This window comes from Galeopterus variegatus, unplaced genomic scaffold (assembly GCF_000696425.1).
Source record: "Galeopterus variegatus unplaced genomic scaffold, G_variegatus-3.0.2 Scaffold2130, whole genome shotgun sequence".
NCBI classification, from domain to species: Eukaryota; Metazoa; Chordata; class Mammalia; order Dermoptera; family Cynocephalidae; genus Galeopterus; species Galeopterus variegatus.
Genome location: NW_007728241.1, coordinates 115,321 through 137,226, shown reverse-complemented (window position 1 = coordinate 137,226; position 21,906 = coordinate 115,321). Strand labels below are relative to the sequence as shown.

At 41.8% G+C, this 21,906-nt stretch overlaps 1 protein-coding gene across 2 annotated transcripts in view; it reads left to right on the top strand.

Moving 5' to 3' along the window:
* XPO6 (exportin 6) overlaps positions 1 to 21,906 on the top strand; it is a 123,569-nt gene that overhangs the window by 65,109 nt on the left and 36,554 nt on the right. The window contains exons 9-12 of one of the 2 annotated variants that reach the window (XM_008580577.1): positions 3,742 to 3,851; positions 16,920 to 17,028; positions 18,465 to 18,554; positions 19,638 to 19,707. In XM_008580577.1, coding sequence (XP_008578799.1) covers positions 3,742 to 3,851; positions 16,920 to 17,028; positions 18,465 to 18,554; positions 19,638 to 19,707 — 379 coding nt within the window. Of the gene's footprint in view, positions 1 to 3,741; positions 3,852 to 16,919; positions 17,029 to 18,461; positions 18,555 to 19,637; positions 19,708 to 21,906 lie in introns of both variants that reach the window. The other variant, XM_008580576.1, reaches the window with a different exon arrangement.

Below are 21,906 nucleotides of genomic sequence, written 5' to 3'. Positions count from 1 at the left end.
GTGTGTGTGGTGAGGGGGGGGGGGGGGGGGGGGGGGGGGGGGGGGGGGGGGGGGGGTTGTATTATAGGGGATTTGGAGCAAGGGTTTGGTGTGAAAACTAGCCTTTCTCAAAGAGGGACTTTGCAGGTGAAAATAAAAGAGTCCCCAGGGGTAAGGGTGAACCGTTCCTGGGGGCTGGGACACAGGCAGAGGAGGAGGACCAAACTGTGAAAAAGTGTCAATGTGTCAGAGGGGCCAGTGTGTGCAGAGCAAGAAGGAAAATACTCTGAGCTCAGCAGGCCTAGGGAGGAATAGAAGAGACTGTGGGAGAGCGAAGATATAGGAGAGAAGCATCAGAGGTGGGAAGCTTTTGAGACAGATTCAGAGAAATCTTAAAGACCACCAGGAAAAAGGAGGATTTGAGAGGACTTTGAGTGTGTATTAAATAGATATCTCAGGATAAGTGTAGCAGAGATGAAAGTGATAAGGAGCCAGTACTGAGGTGAGAAAGAAGGGGCTTATTTGGGAAGATGGAATGAAAATGTCTTGAAATGTTACTCCCTATGTAAAGTGGGATCTTTTAGTATATGTGGTGTGAAAGAAAGCTAAAAAAAAAAAGTGTTTTGAAGTATGCCTGTCCTATGCGTACTTCTTTGGACTTGTACCCAGAAGTTCTGTGTTTGAGCTCTGATTATTTCTGTTAGTCTGTGTCCATGGACAGGTCTTTTTAATTTCCTTGGATTTCAGTTTCCTTGCCTAAGTAGATAGACTGCAGTGGCCATCTTCAACATCTTTCCCAGTGTTTATCTTTTATGATTCTTTAACCAAACTCATGTATGTTAGTTTCCCATTGAGCTGAAAGTGGTGGTTGTATAAAAATATATATATAATATTTTTATACTGGGAAAGAAATAGACATGTTGTCCTGAAGCAAATAACAAGCTTCTTTCTTCTCCCCTATACCTGGAGGTCATTGTCAGCCTAGTTCTTCTTTGCTCTCCTGGCTGCCTATGTGAAGACCTTCCTTTCTGGACCCAGGCTTGCCAACTGGGGGAACAGGAGTTCTTGAGGTCCAGACAGAATCAGATTCTGAGTGTCAGGCAGAGGGACAGGAACCTGGAAGGTTTACTGTGGGGTAGGCAGCCCTTTGCTGCAGAGGCAGAGCAGAGTAAAGATGGCAGGGTGCACTCCAGAATCAGAGCCTGGTGTAAGAGCTCTGCAGACCTTTAAGTTCTCAACTATTTATTAACAGTGTGATCTTACTTTATCTCTTTCTTGCCTAGGTGTTTTTATGAGTGTACTCAATGTTTTTGCCTTTTCTTTCTAAAATTCATAGAAATTTTAATACCGATAAATGTATTTTGAAAGAATAATAATAAGACAAAGGAAGATGCTAGTATCTTTAACCATTTCTCCTTTTTCTTTAACCTGTGTCCTGCCGCCAGTCATTCTATCTGCTAGTGCTCACCAGGTGTTTTCCTCTACTGTGACCTTGCTTGCTGAGTCTCTTCAAGTGTTTTAACAAGCCTGTGATTTCTGTCTTTATGCCCCTAATCTTACTGTATCCTTGCTAATTCGTTCTTCATTTTGTGTTTTTTATGTCGCCCCTTCTAACTGAAACAGTGCCTGAGATAGTATGGACTGAGGGAAAGTGCTCTTGACTGGGAGACTTAAGATCCACATTCTAGTTCTGATTCTGTTCCTTAATTGTCTTGTCTTGGGCAGGGGACTTTACTTCTGAGTCTTGGTTTCTATATCTGTAAAATGGGAAGAAAGAAAATATCTGTCCAGTTTCCAAGACTATTGTAAAGATCAAATAGACCAATGCAAATGAAAACTAAATATTCCAAACAGGAGGCAAGAGTGTGGTATCATTATTTCTTAAAGAAACCTGTCAAAATTTTCAATGATCAGTTAGCCCTGGAATCTGAAAAATAAATCTGAGTACAGGTACATTTTTAAAATGGGTCTGCGAAGGTTCTGAAAAGTTAGGTGACTTCAAAAATGGAGTCAGTCTATCATTTTTATGATGTTAACCACCTGTGTTCACAGTGATTGTGAAAGGCCAGATCACGGGCAGACTGTGGGCAGTGCTCAAGGCCTCGTAATGGGGCTGCAGGCATGGACGGTGGGTGGTTGGGTTTCAGTCACGCAGAGGGTGTGTCTGCTCACCATTTTTTTCCCCCAGTCTTGAGCCATATGGTAAATCCTCAACTCAAAGGCATGAGGATGATATGTATGATTGTAAAGTACTTTGATGTAGCCAGAAAACTTGGATTTATTATGTGGTGGTTTTTCTCAAAAGCACTTGCACATGCATCTGATGAGTTATGTTCTTTTGAGGGGGCTGCTGTGTATTTTCAAACCAGGAAGAATGATGGGATGACTTACTTAAAGGGAAACTCAGCAAGGCAAAGCCAGGACTAGACTACATCTAGATGTGCAAATCTAGTGGCTTATCCACTGACTACCCATATTTTCACATGGCTTATTAATTGCTTTTCCTGGTTATTCTCCTGGTTCATTACATATCATGGACATCCTGGGTTTTGCCAAGTATGAAGTGGAGACAGGATATGGTCCTTCTGTTTTCTGTAGTTGGTCTTGTCAGTGGTCCTGTCAGTGGTCCTGACTGAGCTGTAGAAGTCTAGTTCCTGGGATACCCTTTGGGTTGTGAGATTGGGGCCTACCTGCTTTTTTAAGTTAGTTTTTCTGTCTCAGACTTCAGCTTGAGTACAGAACTCCCATTGCCTGCTACCGCCCAATGTTAGTTGTTCCTTGGGCAAATTCCTTAAATACCCTTGTAAACTTCTGGATTTCCTTGTGGATCAGAAATGGAAGGAAATTGATCCATGAAGGTGATGGTGTTATTTTTTTCTAGATCTGATCTTGCCACCAAATAGGCAAGTTCAATGAGGCAGTCACTAGCAAAACCAAAGTGTTCTTGTAGGTAATGAGAATTTGAGTGGGTATCTCAGGGATTGGGGGCCACAAGTTAAACCTGAATGTGTAGGTGAAGGCCTAGATGTTGGAGAGTACAGTGCCTGGATTTTGCATGAAATAAAATCTCAAGGCTCTTGAGAAAGTTAACCAGTGCAATGGTCCAGGAACTAGGACCCTACAAAGCCTTACTATTTTCTTCCCTCATTGTGCTTATCACACCTGGTTAGAGGTTGCTGTTAACCAGTTTGACACTCCTACTTTTGCAAATGGGGTAATGCCCTGAGGGTCAGGCTCTTAATGAGCTCATTTTCAATCTGTATATATAGGAAGACTGCAAATGTTACTTTCCTTACATTCAGTGCGTAAATGTGTCACCTTTGGAGCCACTGTAACTTATTTCTGGTTTTGTAATAGTTTGTAGTGGAAAGAGCATTGGCCGGAGGTAAAGGGACAAACCTGCTCCTACCCCTGACCTTGAACACCTCATATCTCTGGATCTCAATTTCTTTCTCTCTCAAACAGATTTGAATTGGTTGATCCGAAAAGCTTTCTCCACCACAGTCTCAGATTTTAAGATAGGTTTTCACTTGGCTTGTTTTGTAACTTAAGTCTGTGTTGCATAGTATCTCCCTAATGATGCGTCCCATGGTACCCTTGTCTTGTTAGGTTCAATAGGGCCCAATGGTGAAGATGAACTAAAAGCCACCAGTTGTAGTTAAATGGCTTTACATTCTGATGGAAGTAAGCACTGGTGTGTGTGTTGCTAAGGAATTAGTTGCATTAAATAATTTCATTGTCTGAATTTCTTTTGTATCATAGCCTACTCATGAAGGTTACTTCTCTTGTTTGGATATCTGGACGCTCTTTTTGGACTATCTGACAAGTAAAATTAAAAGTCGTCTGGGAGACAAGGAAGCAGTGCTCAACAGGTAAACCCCAAAAACGTTGGTAACTAGAAGTAGTCATTTTTGTCAGTTATTCTTGTGGCCAAAAGGGCAACCATGCAGCTGACCACATCAGTGAGATTGAGTCATGTAAGCTGTTTAGACAGAAATGCTATTGAGCATTTTCTTCTTTTTTCCTTTTAAGTACTTTATTTTCTTAAAACATTTTTTTCTGATTAAAAATTATGTATTGTTAATTTTTTAGATGTAATAGTGCTTTTGTGGTGTTTTTTAATTTTTTTAAAGGTCCTCATTTTAGAGATACAAACTAAAGCATTTATTGGATGAAATGATATGACATCTGGGATTTGCTTTAAAATAACTCACTGTGGGTGGAAGAGAGTGGGTTGGTATATAGAAGACAAAGGGCTGGCCCTGTGTTGATAATTGGTGTTGAAGTTACTTGAGAGGAACTTGAGGTTCGTTATGTTCTTACTTGTTTTGTAGGTGACTGAAAATTCCCTAAATAAATTAGTAAATACCTGTCATGAAAAAGTAATTTATTTTTACAACTAGAAAAAAATAGAGAAAAATATAAAGAAGATAAGTTGTCTATAATCCCACATCCAGAGATAATAGCTTTTTTGCTTTTTATTTTATTTTTAAAAACAGAAGATGGGGAAAGGTTTGTGTTTCTCCTATATGTTTCTCAAGCTCATTTTTGGTTGCTTACAGGCAGAAAGTATGTGTCCTGTTCAATATGATCTTAATGCCACTGGGTGGGGAGAAAAAGAGGGGAATTTGGAAATTCAGCATGCTAGGAAAATAGTAGCAGGATCCATATATGGGGAAAGTGAAATATTTTCTTAGCAGAAATACTCGTGTCCATCATATTTTCAGTATGTGGCTGTATTTGTCACATAATGAACAGGCAGTTACGAAGAAGGCAAAAATCTGTATTTTACATTGCAGGATTAGTTTCCAATTAAACTAAACCTGATTCTTGCATTTCCTAGTACACGTGTACAATTATGATATGAGATTATAAACTACGTGATCTAGCCCTAGGTACTTTCATCACACTACTTAAGAGAGTGTGCAGATTTTAGTCAGTTTGGTTATGGATGAAGGAAATTCTCTAGTGTGGAAGCCATGGCTGGGAGTCAGGCACACCTAGGTTTGAATCCCGGTTTTGTAGTTCCCACTGGGGTGTTCTTGGGAAGTTACTTAGCATCTGGAAACTTGTGTTTACTCATTTGTAAAATGGAGATGATGATAATAGTTGTTGAGATCTTAGATGAAATAATAAACTAACGTATTTAGAACACTTGGCACGTTGTAGGTGCGCAGTAAATGGTACCAGTGATTGGTGGTGGTGTTAGTGAACACCTTTTCTCCACAAATGTGCAAATGGAGGAGTTGGAGAGGAGAAACTGCCTAGGAAGAGAGGTTGGACTGGACCTATAAAATCCTTTTCATTGTTGAGGTTTTATGAGTTTTTATAATTCTAAACAATATTTGCATTTCGAGTTTAAACATTTGTTCTGAAACATCTTTATGATTGCAGAATAGCTTCCAGGTTGCTACTGTGTCAGGTCCATTGTGGTTATCAATAGTACATTCATGTGTCAGAAACCTTATTACTCAAGAGTAGATCCTTTTTTTAGTGAAGTTGCCAACTTTAACTAATTGTGTTTTTGAATGAGATTCTTCAAAGAGAAGGTACTTCTGCCAAAATAGCTTTCTCGTATGCTGAACAGGCATGTCCTTTGCTTCTAGGACTGTGTCTGATTTTTCTGTATTAGTGGTAGATACTTCTTCATTTCTCAGGCTGTTGAGAGAATAAACTAAGGAGAGCACAGTACAAGTGGGAGGTGAGAAGAATATGGTTCCGTTAAGAAAATATACACTAGCAGATTGTTACTATTAAAGAAAAACGTGGAGATTATTTTACCAATAGAAGGAGCAGTGGTGTGCAGAGTTGAAATTCCTTTTTGCTTCGTGGTAGCAGTGTTACTTTTGGTCAAGTTATATGCTGATCATATTTCCTCTTGCAAGATAGACATACTAATTTTTCTTGTAGGATGGTTAGGATTCAAGGAAATTATATATATGAAAACCTGGTACAGTTTCTAGATTATTAGTCACTTAATAAATGGTCACAATGATAACAACAACAATAAGGAATGGAAGCTGTTACTGCCATTTTACTGTGACGATGACCATGGAGTTAAGTGACAGGGCCCTTGGACAGTCTAAAGGCCTTTTAGCACACCTGCAGATGTTGGCCTGCCTGCCCAGGCATCTGTCATCTGATACCAGTTGTCAGTGGTTCTGGCTAACCACTTAGGAATTTTTCTCATTGATCATTTGGTAGTCATCCTTTCTAAGTAAATGAGGCTTTCTAATTTTTCATGACTTTTTTTTTTAAACATACACACATATATCACTTTCATGCTTTTAAAAAATGAAAAAAACAAAACCCTCAAAGCAGGTCTGTGGTTAATGCAGTTAAATAGTAACCACCATCTGGGGTACTGCTTGTACTGTCAGACACCCCCTAGTGGCCTAGGGCAGTAGACTACAAAGAAGGGTGTACCAGGAACGAAAACATTTGAACTTCAGTTTATAGTATATTTTTTTCTGCCACCACTTGCATTTTGCTTTTTTACAAGTATGTGCTCAAAATCTTTTAAATGAAAATTTTGAAAGTTTGGCAATCACTGCTCTAGGTTATGAGAGACCCTAGTATATCAGAGATGTGCTATTTTACAGGAGCAGCTAATAAAGAGCACTGGCTACTGGTGATTACCACATTTATTTTAACTAAGAGCATGTAAATGTGTCAAATGTTTTTCAGTTGAAAAAATACATCTGAGGGAAGATGGGGTGCTTTTGGAATCACATTTGTGGCTTAAGCCAGAATTTCAGAAGCAACTTGATCTTGCAGGAAGTAGTCAAAAATGTTTTCTTGGTGTCAAATGGGAAGTGTAGGTGTGGTTAACTCACAGAGGCAGCACGCAGTTCCTGTCCCTTGTGGTTTGAAGGTTTTGCATCATTCATCACAACAAAGTGGTAGGCATGTAGGCTACAAATTTAGAAGCACAAATGTACATGGATTTATTTTTGGTCTTAGGAGCTTGGAAATTGGAGCTCTTGCATGTTCCTTACTCGATGAGAATGTTCAAGAGTTTCTTGATCAGAGCTGGTGGGAACTTTGGAGAACTTGAGTCCCAATGTTAATGGGATAAATGTTCTGTAATATACCCTGCTGAGGAAAATTGCTGATGGGATAGACTGTCCTGATTGCCACTTTCAGGTGGCAGTTGGGAAGGGCCTGATTTTCACTCTCCTTTTCCTCATTTGCTCTTAAAATGCAGTGAGTCATTGTGTTTAGTAAAGCAGCTTGGCTGAAAGTAGGAGCTGAGTAAATGAGCAGTTTCTCTTCCCCTTCCTCTCTCATTCTCTTTTCTTTGTGCTTGTCAGTGTGAAGGCAGGCACCTGTATACAAACTTATTTTTACAGGAAGATGAGGAAACCTGATTGTGTAAGGCAACCTAAAGTTATTGAGTCATGTCCTGTGAACCCCTATGCCACAAAAGTACTGACAAGTGCTGGCCACAGACTAGCACAGGGATTCTGGGTGACATTAGATAGGACTGTAAACAGGGTGAGCGTGAGAAAAATTGCTGCTCTCTTTTTGGAGTGGATTATTCTGCTTAATAAAGAGGAAGTGTCATTACACGTGACATTTTGGTGCAGTTAATAAAAGGTGTTAACTAGGTTTAGATGAGAGCACCAGTAGCTTTCTAACTCCTGCCAAAGGAAATTCATGCTGTTGACTGCCCCAGAGAGCAAATGAATGGGGGCTTAGTTATTTCACTGAGTTGAAAAAGCTATCCAGGATTATGCTTCAGCCTTTTCCAACTTGGAATATCGTCTATTTAATGCCTGCATGTTCATTCATTTCTTTGTTGATTTGTTCTTTTATTTATCTTATATTTATTGAACACCTACTATGTAGTTGCCTTTAACATGTGTAATTTTATTTAACTCTCAGACCTTGTGAGGTCTGTAGGTTTATCTCCATTGTGTATAAAAGCATTTAATGCTATAAATTTCCCTCAAAGCACCACTTTAACTTTACCTATCAAATTTTAATATTTTGCATTTTCATTTGATTGAAAATATTTTCTAATTTCTCTTGAGATTCCCTTTGTTGTTTAATTTTTAAATATTTGGTTATTTTCCACATATCTGTTTGTTATTGTTTTATTATGAACTGTGAACATAGTTTGTGTGATTTCAATACTTTTAAATTTATTAAGGTTTGTTTTGTGACCCAGTCTTTTTGGAGATTGTTGTGCACTTGAAGAAAATGTGTATTCTGCTGTTGTTGGGTGGCATGTTCTCTAAATGTCAGTTAGGTCCATTGATTGTTAGTCTTGTACCTGTCGTCTTTATCCTACTTGTTCTATCAGTTACTGAGAGAGAGGTGAATTCTCCAAGGTAATTGTGGATTTGTCTGTGTCTCCTTTCAGTTCTGTCAGATTTTCCCTCATTTATTTTGAGACTGATGTTAGTGGCATATACATTTAGCTTTCCTTTTTAATATATCTATTTAACAAGTTATTCTATTTAATATATAATTATATATAATATGTAATATATGTAATGTAATTAATACTTAATATGTATGCTATTTAATATATATTTAACAAATTACACACTCAAGTTTAAATTTTTTTTTTTTTAAAGATGACCTTTTCTAAAGGGGATCTTAACCCTTCACTTGTTGTCAGCACCACGCTCACTTGCTCTCCCAAGTGAGCCACTGGCTGGCCCTTCACGTTTAAATTTTAACTGAGTTTATTTGAGCAAAGAAAAACAAAACAAAACAAAACAAAACCAACTTGTGAATCAGGCATCCCTCCGAACCAGAGTAGGTTCGGAGAACTACAACCAATAACGTAATCTGACAATTTATAGGAAACAGAAGTGCAGTGTAGAGACAGCTTAACTGGTCACTGGCTAATTGGTTATTGAGCCTCCTACAGTTAACTAAAGCTTGACTACTGTAGTTGTAGTAAATCTCCATATTAGTTTGGTCTATTAACGCTTAGTGCAGGAGCCCAATCCAAATCAGTGCCCTCCCACAAATTTTATTTAACAGACTATATCTCTTTATAGGGTTATTTTGAGTGGTTGCTCTGGGGTATTACATTATTTTACCACAAGTGCAGTATAGAACTCTTACCACCATATAGATTCCTTTACTCTCCCTCTTTTATATTAAGGTTGCTGTAGGTTTCACATCTGCATACGTAGAAAACTCCATCAGACAGTGTTCTAATTTTTGCTTTTATCCGTCACCCATATTTTAGAGATTTTAAGAGGAGAGAAATAGTCTGTTGTATTTACCCAGGTATTTGCCACTTCTCTTGTTTTTCTTTCATTATTGAAGTTCCAGGTGTATTTCTCATATCATTTACCTTCTACAAGGGGTCTTTAAAAAGTTCATGGAAAGGTTTGTATTATCTTTTAATTCAATTTTTTCTACAAACTTTTTTTTTTTTTTGTCTTTTTTTCGTGACCGGCAACGGATCGCAACCCTCAGTGTTGCGCCCAGACCGGACCGGGACCGGCAACGGGATCGCAACCCTCGGTGTTGCCCCTGCTCCTCGCTCAGCCAGTGAGCTGCCGGTCTGCACGTGGGATCCGAACCCTCGGCTGTAGCAGTGCGCCACCGGGCCGGCCCTCTACAAACTTTTTGAAGTACCCTTATATATTAGTCAGCTTGCACTGCCATAACACAATACCACAGTCTGGGTGGCTTAAACAAAAGAAATTTATTTTCTCACAGCTCGGCTGTAGCAGTGCGCCACCGGGCCGGCCCTCTACAAACTTTTTGAAGTACCCTTATATGTTAGTCAGCTTGCACTGCCATAACACAATACCACAGTCTGGGTGGCTTAAACAAAAGAAATTTATTTTCTCACATTGTGAAAGCTAAAAGCCCCAGATCAGAGTGCTGGCAGATTCAGTCTCTGGTGAGAGTTTTCTTGGTGGCTTGCAGACAACCTTCTTGCCATGTGCTCATGTGGCCAGTCTACTATGCATGCATGGAGAGAGAGCTCTTGTGTCTCTTCCTCTTCTTAGAAGGACACCAGTCCTGTTGGATTAAGGTCCTACCCTTATTACCTTGCTTAACCTCTTTATGGGCCCTGTCTCAACATACATTGAGTCACATTGAGGGTCAGGGCTTCAACATATAAATTGGGACAGGGTGGGATGGGAAAGGGAAACAGTTCAGTCTATAACATCTTCCATCTGAAGACCCTCATGGAGGATTGTTAAAATAGCTGCTTTAAAGTCACTGATGATTCCAACCTCTGTGTTGTCTTGAGGTTAACGTCTGTTGGTTGTCTTTCCCTTGAGAAAGTCTCTCTTTGATCTTTGTATATCAAGTGATTTTTTGGATCCTGTACCTGTTTTTCTACCAGCCACATGCATGGCTTCCATCTCCACAGTCACCTTATGGTTAAAGGTGGGTGCTGGATGGATGCTACAGACCTCACGCCCACAATTAGGCAGCAGGAATGAGAAGCGGGAGAGATTTCCCAAAAGCCCCACCCAGTGACTTCTTTTAATATCTCACTGACCACCCCTATCTACAAAGGAGGCTGGGAAATGTAGTCTTTCATTTGGCCTCCATGCCCGTTGTTCTCTTACTAGGGAAGAAGGGGAGGATGGGTATTGGGTAGGCAACCAGAATCTCTGCCATAACCATAGATGAGTACTTCTCTCACCCCCCACCAAACACATTGGAAGATCAATTATCTGTATGTGCTTTAGCCTGGTGCCTGGTTGTGTTTAATTTTCTAAGTGATAATGGGTTTTTTTGCATCCAGAATTGCTAACTGCCAGTAAGGATTTTAAGTCTGATTTAGGGTTATCCTTTGTATACAAAGTTTCTAAATTCTGTTTTAGTTCAGCAAGATAATTTATAGATGACAGAATACATTTGTCCTCTGCCTTCTGGTCTGATGTAGTTTTTTTAAGCAAAATTGTGAAAATGTTTTATTCAGTCATAATAATTTATAGCATGAAACTTCTGTAAATTTAGGAATTTATGTCCTGAGCAAATGGCAAATATAAGCTCCAGGCCTAAACTAAGTTTTTGATCTTACCTTTCTGTGGAGTCTACTGAAGTGGGATTTTGACTCTATTGGGTGATTTTCCCCACAGATGTTGCCAATTTTATTAGTAATTTTCGCTGCTAGGATTCTTTCCTGGACCATGCTCTGTTGCCAATCTAGTCTGGGACTTGTGTTTGTTAGGTTGCTATGTCATTTACAGTGGGAGACTGATTATTGGGAATGGGGATGGGTGGGGTGCAGTGTCTCTGTCTCTTATTAGGAAATGAGCTGTTGTGCCCACCAGCCTCTGAAATGGGTTGGTTCAAGAGGAGTTGTAAGTGATCTATAGATTGTCTCTACACAGTCTTATCACATGGGTTGTAAATAGACTATATTTGATCTTGGCATTGTAAACCTTTTAGCTTCGGTTATCTTGTTGCTCTAGTACTCACCTGAATTAGATTGGGTGGTGTATAAGTTAGGGTCCCATCAGGAAAACAGAAACCATACTTAATTAACAGAGAATTCAGTGTAGGAAATTGATTTACTTTTCGAGAACTGGAAAAGCAAAAAGGGAACACTGGATAACACAGATAGTAAATGCAGGAAGCAGCTCCGCCCCTAAGGCTAGGGGTACAAAGGAAAGATGGTGGGGTTACCAAAATCTAGAAGGCTGAAGGGACAGGCTCTATGCAGCTCCCTCTCAGATTTCTGAAGAGAGGTCCCCATGCATCTGCCACATGAGCTCAGAGGAGGGACCCCAAGGAGCTGGGACTCATTCCTTTGAGGAGATGGTGTACCTTGGCTGCTGTTGGTACCTCTGAGGGTGCATGATAAGGCTGGTTCTGGGAACGTGGAATGAAGCTAGAAACTGAAACCAGTCGCTGCTGCCAGGTGACCACTGCTGGGGCAATACTGCTGAGACAGCAAGTCCACAGGAAGAATGAACTCCCTTTGTCCCTCCTTCTGCCTTCCAGTCTTCCTCCAGTGTCCTTGTTGGCAGAGCCTAACAGGGCAGGTAGAAATATGCTTTGCACAGCTTTAGTCCCAGCGTTACAAAGTATGGCGAGTAGATTGGCACTGGGAAATTACTAACTAATATAGTGGTTTGCTTTATGACTGGAAACAGTCTCTTAACTTGTCTTAAAAGTATTTCAGGACAACCTAATTTATTCTTGAAAATGAGTGATCTGTTGGCCCTTGTAGCAACTATTGCACATACCTTGGTATCTTCTGAGTTAGGTTTATATCACATGTGGGAAATATTCAAACCTAGGGCTCCAAGCATTTCTTTGAGAGATATTCTTAGACACACACCAAAAGGATCAGAGTTTCCTCAGGCTTTTTCTATTTCTTCTTTTAGTTTCTAAGTCTTCTTAAAAGTGGTTAATGATTAGGTTTTGGGGTTGGGTGGAGCAGGCTCAAAGCCCATTGATGGTATATGTACAGAGAGAACATGGGATTTTGAATGAGGGAGCCCTGTGTTCAAAATAGCTAGCTTTGTGACCTTGGGCAATTGATTTAATTTCTGTTAACTGTTTTTTCATCATCAGAAAACTATTGATGATACCACCTACCTCTCACAGCTGTTAAAAACATTAAGTCATTGAATTAGCTGGTATTTATTCAAGGGTACTTCTGAAAGTTTATGAAAATATAGAATTGAAAAACAAAACAGATCTTTCCATGAACTTTTGAAGTACTCTTTTATATACTGTCCATAATCTTCAGGACAACCACTAAGAAAATAACTCAAAAATTTATAGTGAAAGAAATGACAAGGAATTTAAAATACTACACTAGAAAATAACTAACGCAAAAGAAGGCAATAATAGAGGAATTGAGGAATGTAAGATAAGACATTAAAAAATAGCAAAATGGCAATATAGCCTTCCTTATCAGTAATTACATTAAATGTAATGGATTAAATTCTCCAATTAAAAGGCAGAGATTGGCAGAATGGATTTCAGAAAACATCACTCAACTACATATTATCTATAAGAGACTCACTTTAGATTCAGACATAAATAGGTTGAAAATAAAAGGATGAAAAAGATACTTCATACAATAACCAAAAGAGAGCTGGGGTAGCTATACTAATATCAGACAAAACAGACTTGAAGACAAAAATTGTTTGTCTTTTTTTCGTGACTGGTAAGGGGATCGCAACCCTTGGTGTGGTGTCGCCCACACCGTGCTCAGCCAGTGAGCGCACCGGCTATTCCTATATAGGATCCAAACCCGTGGCAGGAGCATTGCTGAGTTCCCAGCGCCGTACTCTCCCGAGTGCGCCATGGGGTCGGCCCGAAGACAAAAATTGTTACCAGAGACAAAGAAGGATATCATATAATGATAAAAGGGCCAATTCATCAAGAAGATCTATGGTGCCAGCTACATAGTTAAGTAAATAAATATCCCTGCTGTTGTTCCACTCACACTTGCCGACCCATAGACTAAATATCAGGAATTTATTTATTTATTTTTTTAATTATTATTATTATTTATTTTTATTTTATTTTTTTCCTTTTTGTCTTTTTTACTGACCGGTAACGGGATCGCAACCCTTGGTGTTGCGCCCGCACCGCGCTCAGCCAGTGAGCAGGAACCGGTCTCCACATGGGATCCGAACCCTTGGCGGGAGTGCCGCCACGCTCCCAAACGGCGCACTCTCCAGTGCGCCACCAGGCCGGCCCTGTTAGGTTTTTTAAAGTAGGCTTTTTAAGAACAGTTTTAGGTTTGTTTACAGAAATAATGAGAAGACAGTAGAGAGAGTTCCGACATATTCCACCTATGGCTTTCCCTATTATCAACATCTTACATTTCCATGGTCCTGTGGGCCAAACTCAAGGCTGTCAAAACAGAAATAATTTTATACAGGGTTACTGAAAGCCCACCTTGAGGATTGACCTGGGAAACACAACCCAACAGAGTTGGAATGTGAGTGTGCCATAGTCTACTACAAGCAAAAGCATTTTATAAGGGAGTTTCAAAAAATGGGGAGAGGGAGAGTTCCAGTCACAGTCATTGGCATTGATTCAACATGGGAACCAAAAGTGTATACATGCAACCTGAAGTAGAAGCTTTGTGCTTCAGCTATTCTTAACAACATCTAAGTGGCTTATTCAGAACTGGCAGGTTATATACATTGATCAGTAAATCAGCAGTTACAACCCATACATTGTTTATCTTAAGAACAAGGTGTTGACATGGAGTTCATGAAACTTATGCCAAGGCAGTGGATTTTGGAAAACTTGCTTCATTTTGTTCACTTATTTATTTAATTTGTGTGTGTGTGTGTCTACATTTTTTTTTTTAATTTCAATTTTTATTGGATCAAAATTGATTATACATATTTTTGGGTTTCAACATTGAGATATGTTGATCAAATCAATATTACTAGCATATATATTGTTACGAATTATAATTATTCTTTATGCCCCTTGTCCAATCCCTCCTCATTACTCTTTCTCTCCCCCTTACCCCCTCTAATTACCCTAGATTTCTTCTCTCCCTCTGAAAGAATAATGGTTATTCTGTTGATTTGCTGCCCAAATGATCTGTCCAGTGCTGAGAGGCATGATCAGGTCCCCCAGTACTATCATAGAGCAGATGTCTCTTCTGTCACTATGAAATGGGCTCTGTGGAGACAGACGTCTTTCTTTATCTCTACTGGTGACTCTCCTTGTGTCAGCTCACTCCAGTGGCTGGTGGACCATCTACATGGTGGTTGTGGCATCTGACTGCCTTCGCGGCAGCCATGGTTATCGTGGTAGCTGTGGTGGGCCACCCACATGGAGGAGATGTTTTTGGCCTGCTCTGTGATGCGGGCAGTGTGCCTGGTTGTGGAGAGTGTCTGATTCTCAGTTCCATGCCCTGGGTCGCCAAGTGGGTCCCAAGGCACTGGCATGGTGTGCCTTGGTTGTAGGAGGGGAGTTCCGGTCCCCTTCTCCATGCCTTGGGCCCCTGGGCAGGGCCCTGATGCACTGTCCCAGAGTGCCTGGTTGGGGGGGGGTTCTGGTCCCCAGCTCCTTACCCTGGGTCCCTAGGCAGGCCCCGAGGCACTGGCACGGGGTGCCTGGTTGTGGGAGGGGGATCCAGTACCCTTCTCCATACCCCGGGTCCCTGGGCAGGCCCTGAGGTGCTGGCATGGTGTGCCTGGTTGTGGGCAGGGGGTCTGGTACCCCTCTTCAGGCCCCGGGTCCCAGGGTAGGCCCTGAGGAGCCTGGCACAGGGTGCCTGGTTATGGGAGCGGGGCCTGGATCCCCTTGTGGGCCCCAGGGCACTGGCACAGGGTGCCTGGTTGTGGGAGGCAGGTCCAGTCCCCTTCTCCATGCCCTGGGTCCTAGTGCAGGCCCCAAGGCACTGGCGTGGTGTGCCTGGTTGTAGGAGGATAGTCCGGTCCCCTTCTCCTTCCCCCAGGTCCCTGAGTGGGCCCTGAAGCGCTGGCGCAGGGTGCCTGGTTGTGGGAGGGGGGTCCAGTCCCCTTCTCCATATCCTGGATCCCTGGGTGGGCCCTGATGCACTGACCTGGCATGCCTGGTTGTAGGAGGGTCGGTCCAGTCCCAGCTCCTTATGCCGTGTCCGTGGCGGGCCCTGAGGTGCTGGTGTGGTGAGCCTGGTTGTGGGGGGGGGGCAGGCCACTTATCCATGCCTCAGGTCCCCTGGCAGTCCCTGAAGAGTTGATGTGGTGAGCCTGGTTGTAGGAGGGGGGTCTGGTCTCCTTCTCCATGCCTTCGGCCCCCAGGTGGGGCCCTGAGGCACTGTCACAGCATGCTTTGTTTTGGGAAGGGGGTCTGGTCCCTGGCTGCCAGCCCTGGGTCCCCGGGCCGGCCCCTAGGCATCGGTGATGTGCCTGTATGTGGGAGTGGGGTCTGGTCCTTGGCTCCAATTCTCGGGTTCCCAGGTGGGGGCCCGAGGTGCTGGCGGTATGAGTGGTTGTGGGCGGAGGTCCTGCCCCTGGCTCCAAGCCTCATGTACCCTGGTTGGCCCCAAGGCATTCATGGTGTGCCTGGGCTGGAACTAAGTTTTTGTCCTTTGCTTGCTTCTAAAACAGGGGAGCTTCCTGTGGGAACCAGTACTTGAGCTGTGTGGTTGAGGTAAATTGCCGCTTTGCTGCTGTTTCCCTAGGGAAGACTTTTTGTGCAGCTCAGGGTTTAATGGTTGACCTTATAGGTACTTTTGGCTCTCCAGATACTTGGTGCACCTGGGTTGTGTAGAAACTCTGATCTGGGCCTGAATCTTTTCATCAAACTGCACCCCATGCAATTCTGCATTCCTGACCAGTCTCCTCTGAGTGCTCCTGTGCTGATTGGGGGGCTGTCCTTTCTGTGTCCTAGTGTTCTCCTGGTGGGCCCATCTCCCCGGCCGCCCATGCTCCAAACACTTCCCATGGGATGGGCCCTGTGCTGGTCCCTTCTGATGACTCACTAGCCTCTGAGTGGCTCCTCTTTTTCAGCTGTTCTGGCTCCTCAGTCCTGTGTGGGTCCACGGAAACCCTGTTAGTGGTCTTGCTGTCCTGGGGGCCACCAAAGTCCTCTTCTCCCCTGCCCCCTCCAAGTAATTCCAGCTAAAGGGCACAGCTGTGGCTTCTGCCAGCTCCTGCTCCATGTGCTCCAGCATTAAAGCGGCCGCGGCCTGAAACGCTGAGAGCAGTTTTTTCTTTCTCTCTTCGTGGTTTCTCCCGCTTTTATGAGTTCCATAGGTCTATCCTCCTCCTCACCTGAGCTCCAGGAGCCCCAGCTTGGCTGATGTTACATTTTTATAGTTGTAAATTTATAGATTTGTGGGAGAGAGTGACGCTGGGGACCATCTATTCTGCCATCTTGACTGGAAGTCCGGCATCAGGAATTTAGATGCCTTGTGTATGTGGTAATCCAGCAGAGACACCATTTCCTTTATAGTGCTGGAGGCTTTTCTGAAATCGTTGGCTAAAAGCTTCCTTTCACCTGATGTTGAATTTCTCCCTACCACGCAGGTACGAAGATGCCCTGGTGCTCTTGCTCACAGAGGTGTTGAATCGAATCCAGTTCAGATACAACCAGGCCCAGTTGGAGGAGTTGGATGATGAAACTCTGGATGATGATGTAAGTGGCATACCCAGAGTTGACTTTTAATCTTTGTCATATTGTAATGAGAGTGAGAATGGAGACTTGAAAAGGTAGGCCCTTTGCTCCGGAGACTGTTCTTAAGCCAGAGTAGTCTTACAATTTAAGTTGCACATTCAAAATTTTTTCTCTCCTACTGGTCTCTTTGGGCTCATTAACTGTAAAAAATGTTTTACAGGCATTTTTACCTAGATGGACTAGAGTTGTAAGTAGAGAAACCATATGTAAGGTGAAAAGTGGTTTAGTGAGAGCTCTGTATCCTTCCTCTTTCCCCTGCCTTGCCCCCCTACCTACTCTGGGAAACAACAGCTAGCTTGATACTGGTGGAAATAGTTAAAGAGATATATAAAAGACAAGGCTAGCATGAAAGGAAGTCTGTTTTGTTTATATTTTGTAAACTGATATTTCTTAAAAATCTATCCTGAATTTATTGATGCTGGTGTGCCCAACATCGATAAGGAAAACGTCTTTAAGAACACAACGCTCCTATTCCTTTTTCTTAACCACCAGGCTCTTTAAAATTTTCATGCAATTGCTGTCATTCTCAAAATAAGAGTGACTGTGGCATGGTCAAGACCTTGAGGGTATCCATGTTTGTGTTAGGAAGAGCCCTATGCTTGGAACCAGTTGGCCCTGGATTTGAATTTCTGCATCCTTGGGTGTGGAGGAGAGGGAGGTCTGGGTATTCAATTTCTCTGAGCCTTAATTTCCTCATTTCCCAAAAGGGGAATGATGTGTCTTACTGACTTGTGTTGACAGTTACATGAGGCAGCACATGTGGAAGGACTGGTTGCATGCCTGGTACATGGTAGGTGCTTGGTCAACTTTAGTTTCACTTCTTATTAGCTGTATCATTGAGGCCAGTACTTCTTAAACTTTAGCATGGATAAGGATCACTAGAGTAGCTTGTTAAAACAGATTCTGGTTCTGAAGGGCTGGGATGGAGCCACAGAATTTGCATTTCTGACAAGCCCCCATGGGATGCTGGTGCTGCCTGTCTGTGGGCCATACTTTGAGTGGCATTGATTGAGCACTTATATGTGTAGAAACATAGTAATCAGAAGGTGATAAGTGACCAGTTCCTATAGGTGGGGTGATGTAACGGGGATTCAAGCATTTCACAACTGGCTCTTTTATCTCTATTCCTATGACCCCAGTGGGGAGAGGTAGGTTGTTCTCCGTAGATCATTTGCTTTCTGAGGAGACAGCTTTTTATGAAATTTATTCATTGGATTAAAAATAAATTCTAGCTTGGCCTTTTTAAAGTATCAGATAACCTGGTTTCATCATTTTCCATTTCTTCAAAATTTTATGTCTAAGAGTGGACTTGAGGCAAAGGAGAGATCAACAATGAAAATGACAGGATTCTAAGCCTTTCTGGGAGAGCTGATTCTTTTGTGTTCCCCTCACAGCAGCAGACAGAGTGGCAGCGGTACTTACGCCAGAGCTTGGAGGTAGTGGCCAAAGTGATGGAGCTCCTTCCCACACACGCCTTCTCAACACTGGTAACTCACCATTTGAAGGGCAATGAAGAGTCTCATTATTTCCCTGGACATAGAGCATGGCTTTTTTCTCACATGTATCTCCTTCCATTTCTCTCTCTCTAAATTTGTGTGTGTGCGTGTGTGTGTGTGTGTGCGTGTGTGTGTATATTTTTAAGAGTACTTATTACCATAACCCACTCTTAAATTTAACAAATGTTAACATTTACCCAAAATATTTTAATTTTTGGAAGCCCTGTTTATCCTTGGATATAATATGAATTTTACTAATGTCTTAATGTCTTCATCAGTATTTTGGAAGGGACCAGGCTAAGCAGAGGAGATGTTTTTTATAAAAGTTATGTTGCTGAGAAGCTAGCCTTTGTAAAGGTCACTCTTGGCAAATTGCTAGCTCTTTCTGCCTCTATTTATGTGCTGGAATCTTTAGTTGTAAGGACTGATGGATAATTTATTGGGGTGAGCTTTTACATTATACAAACTCAACTGTATCCTGTGTTCTCTCATGGAAAGTGCCATTTTACTTTGCCATCTGTCTTTTGTAGGGGCCTGTCACATTTAAGCCTTGTTTTTATTTTAGTGATGAGTGTAGCAGCTTTAGAAAGAAAGATACAGCTCTGGTTATGAATTCCTGTTGGCTACATGAGCAAAGGAAACTGACTTTCAAATAATTTGGCCTGTCTTTTCGCTTTGCCTTGCATTTTAATAAGGCATATCTGATATTTCTCTCGAGGGTATGGATTGAATTTGATCATTTTGTAGATCATTTTGGGGCTTGATGTCCTCTATTAGGAACATATTGGTCATATCCTAGCATCCTTTGCTTTGCTTTAAAAAAAAAAATCAAACGGATAATGTCATTTTTTTTCTTGCTCTATATATTAATTGGTGGTTTCCAGTTGTAGAAATTATTGTGGAGGGGAGCACTGAAGGGGAGCTACCTCTTAGCTGCATGTAAACATTCTCAGATAAAAGTTTTTGATCATGCCCCTCTCCCCATAGGTACTTGTAATATTTTAGTGTTAAAATGCTGTTAAAACTAGCATTTATGGGTTTTTTTTTTTTTAAATCTTTGTTTCTTTGTTTCAGTTCCCAGTTCTTCAAGACAATTTAGAAGTTTATTTGGGATTGCAGCAGTTCATAGTTACTTCAGGGTCAGGTAAACTGGTTTTTATTTCTTAATCTAACCAAACATTCAAAAAAAATTGGACTGATATTTCGTTATTGCTGCTTTTGCTGTCAGAACATGATTTCTCCATTGTAGCCTCCTCCTCCTTCATCACTCCCTCCTTCTAAACAGGGAAAATTAAAAAAGACTCATGATAAAAACAAATCATAGGGAAGGTAAAAGATGCAGTTATGACAATATATTCCAAAGAAGTGTTTGGGAAAGAAGCTAATTTGGAGCAAAGAGATAGGACTTATTAAAAACCCTAGAATATTTTCTTATGTTCTTTAAACCAGCAAATACACAAGAAGGAAAATGGCCTTGGACTTTTCTGTGATGTGCTCTTTCTTCTTTTCTGGTTTTTAGAATCAGAAGGACATAGGAGCAGCTCCAGAGCAGGCAAAATTGTGATGGAACACACTGATAGCTAGTAATTGTTATCTCTCCGTTTGTAAAATGGCCCACAGGAGGCTCTGACTAGTTGGAAAGGGTTTTGGCTGCCATTGACAGGCTTCCTTTGCTTGGTGTCTAGCATCTTTTTGCTATTTTGTTAATAATAATAATAATGGCTTCCATTTATAGAACACTCGTTACATGCCAGGCACTGTGTTATTAACTTAAGTTATTTGGTCCTGTGATGTAAAAGTACTATTACTAGTTGCCCTATTTTACAGAAGAGGAAATTCATCTTCAGAGATGTTAATTTACCCAGGTCACATAGCTTGTTAGTGCTAGTCCCAAGATGGTATAATGGGGAATGATAAAAAGTTGAATACCTAAGATCTGGCATTCATTTTTGCCAGCTGAAAATACCAGTAACTTAAAAGCACATGTGTCCCTCCTGCCCCATCATGTTCTATGCACCATTCACTCTGCTCCTCTTCAGTGTTTTCCTGACAGGAGTTCTGCCCAGCCCTGGCCCACAGCCCCTCTGCTGTGTGGCTCTGTTTCAGCCTGGTGCAGAGCTGCCCAGACTACAGCCTATCTCCTGGACAAGCTTGTTATTCATGGCAGTGCCTTCCCGGGAGGCTCTTTCTGAGGCTGCCCTTCTTGGTGGCCCGTGATGGCTTGTTTGCATGACTGTATTAGCTTCCAAATAGTCCATTGGGCCCCAAGAGGTTGAGGGGACTTGACATGCCCCAAGTACAGGCCCTGGCTTTGTTGACAGGGTAATAACAGCTTATACAGAACTTTAAAAAGACACTTTTCAAAACAAACATGCCTGTAAAATGTGCTGTCAACACTAATGAAAATCAGTTGACTGTAGAAATGCCACAGATGTTTCCAGAATCCATTCTTGGGAATAATTGGGCCCAGGTCGTCTCTCTCTCAGGGCCACTATTCAAATCAGAATGTACTCAGAACTCTGAAGACATTATTCTTAATCTACTTAAAAAACCAGGGCCGGCCCGGTGGTGCACTGCTACAGTGCGCCGCTTGGGAGCGCGGCGGCGCTCCTGTCGAGGGTTTCCGATAACTTCGTATAATGTATGCTATACGAAGTTATTACGGGCGCTCCTGTCGAGGGTTCGGATCCCACATACAGACCGGTTCCTGCTCACTGGCTGAGCGAGGTGCAGGCGCAGCACTGAGGGTTGCGATCCCGTTGCCGGTCCCGGTCCGGTATGGGGGCGACACTGAGGGTTGCGATCCGTTGCCGGACACGAAAAAAGACAAAACAAAAACAAAACAAAAAAAAAAACAAGCATGTACCTCCTTCCCCCATTGACCCTTAAGTTTCCTGTTCAGTGTTGTAGTTGACTTTTTTACATTATGTTGTGTCTGTCTTCAGGTGAAAATCTGCAGTGAGTCTTAAATCCTTTCTCTGAGATATAACCGATAACTCTGCGCTTATCCTAGAAGGATAATCTTATTTATTTTTCCCCAAATGAGATATCGTATACCTGCTCTGATTGAAGATCATTTATTGGCAATTTCACATAATGCTTAGCTCTTGCAGATCATTTATAAATCTCCTTTTCAGCACTGATCCTTGGTGCATACTTGAGTGGCACAACCTCTCAGGCCAGAGAAATACTTATTTCCTGTTTTAAAATGAGCTCTCTTATCGATGACAAAGCAGTCTCCCATGCCTTGGTGTCTCAAAAGCCAAGTCAGTGCAAAGGTTATTAAAAAGTTGAAACTCAGTACATTTTTTTTTTTTTTTTTTTTTTTTTTTTTTTTTTTTTT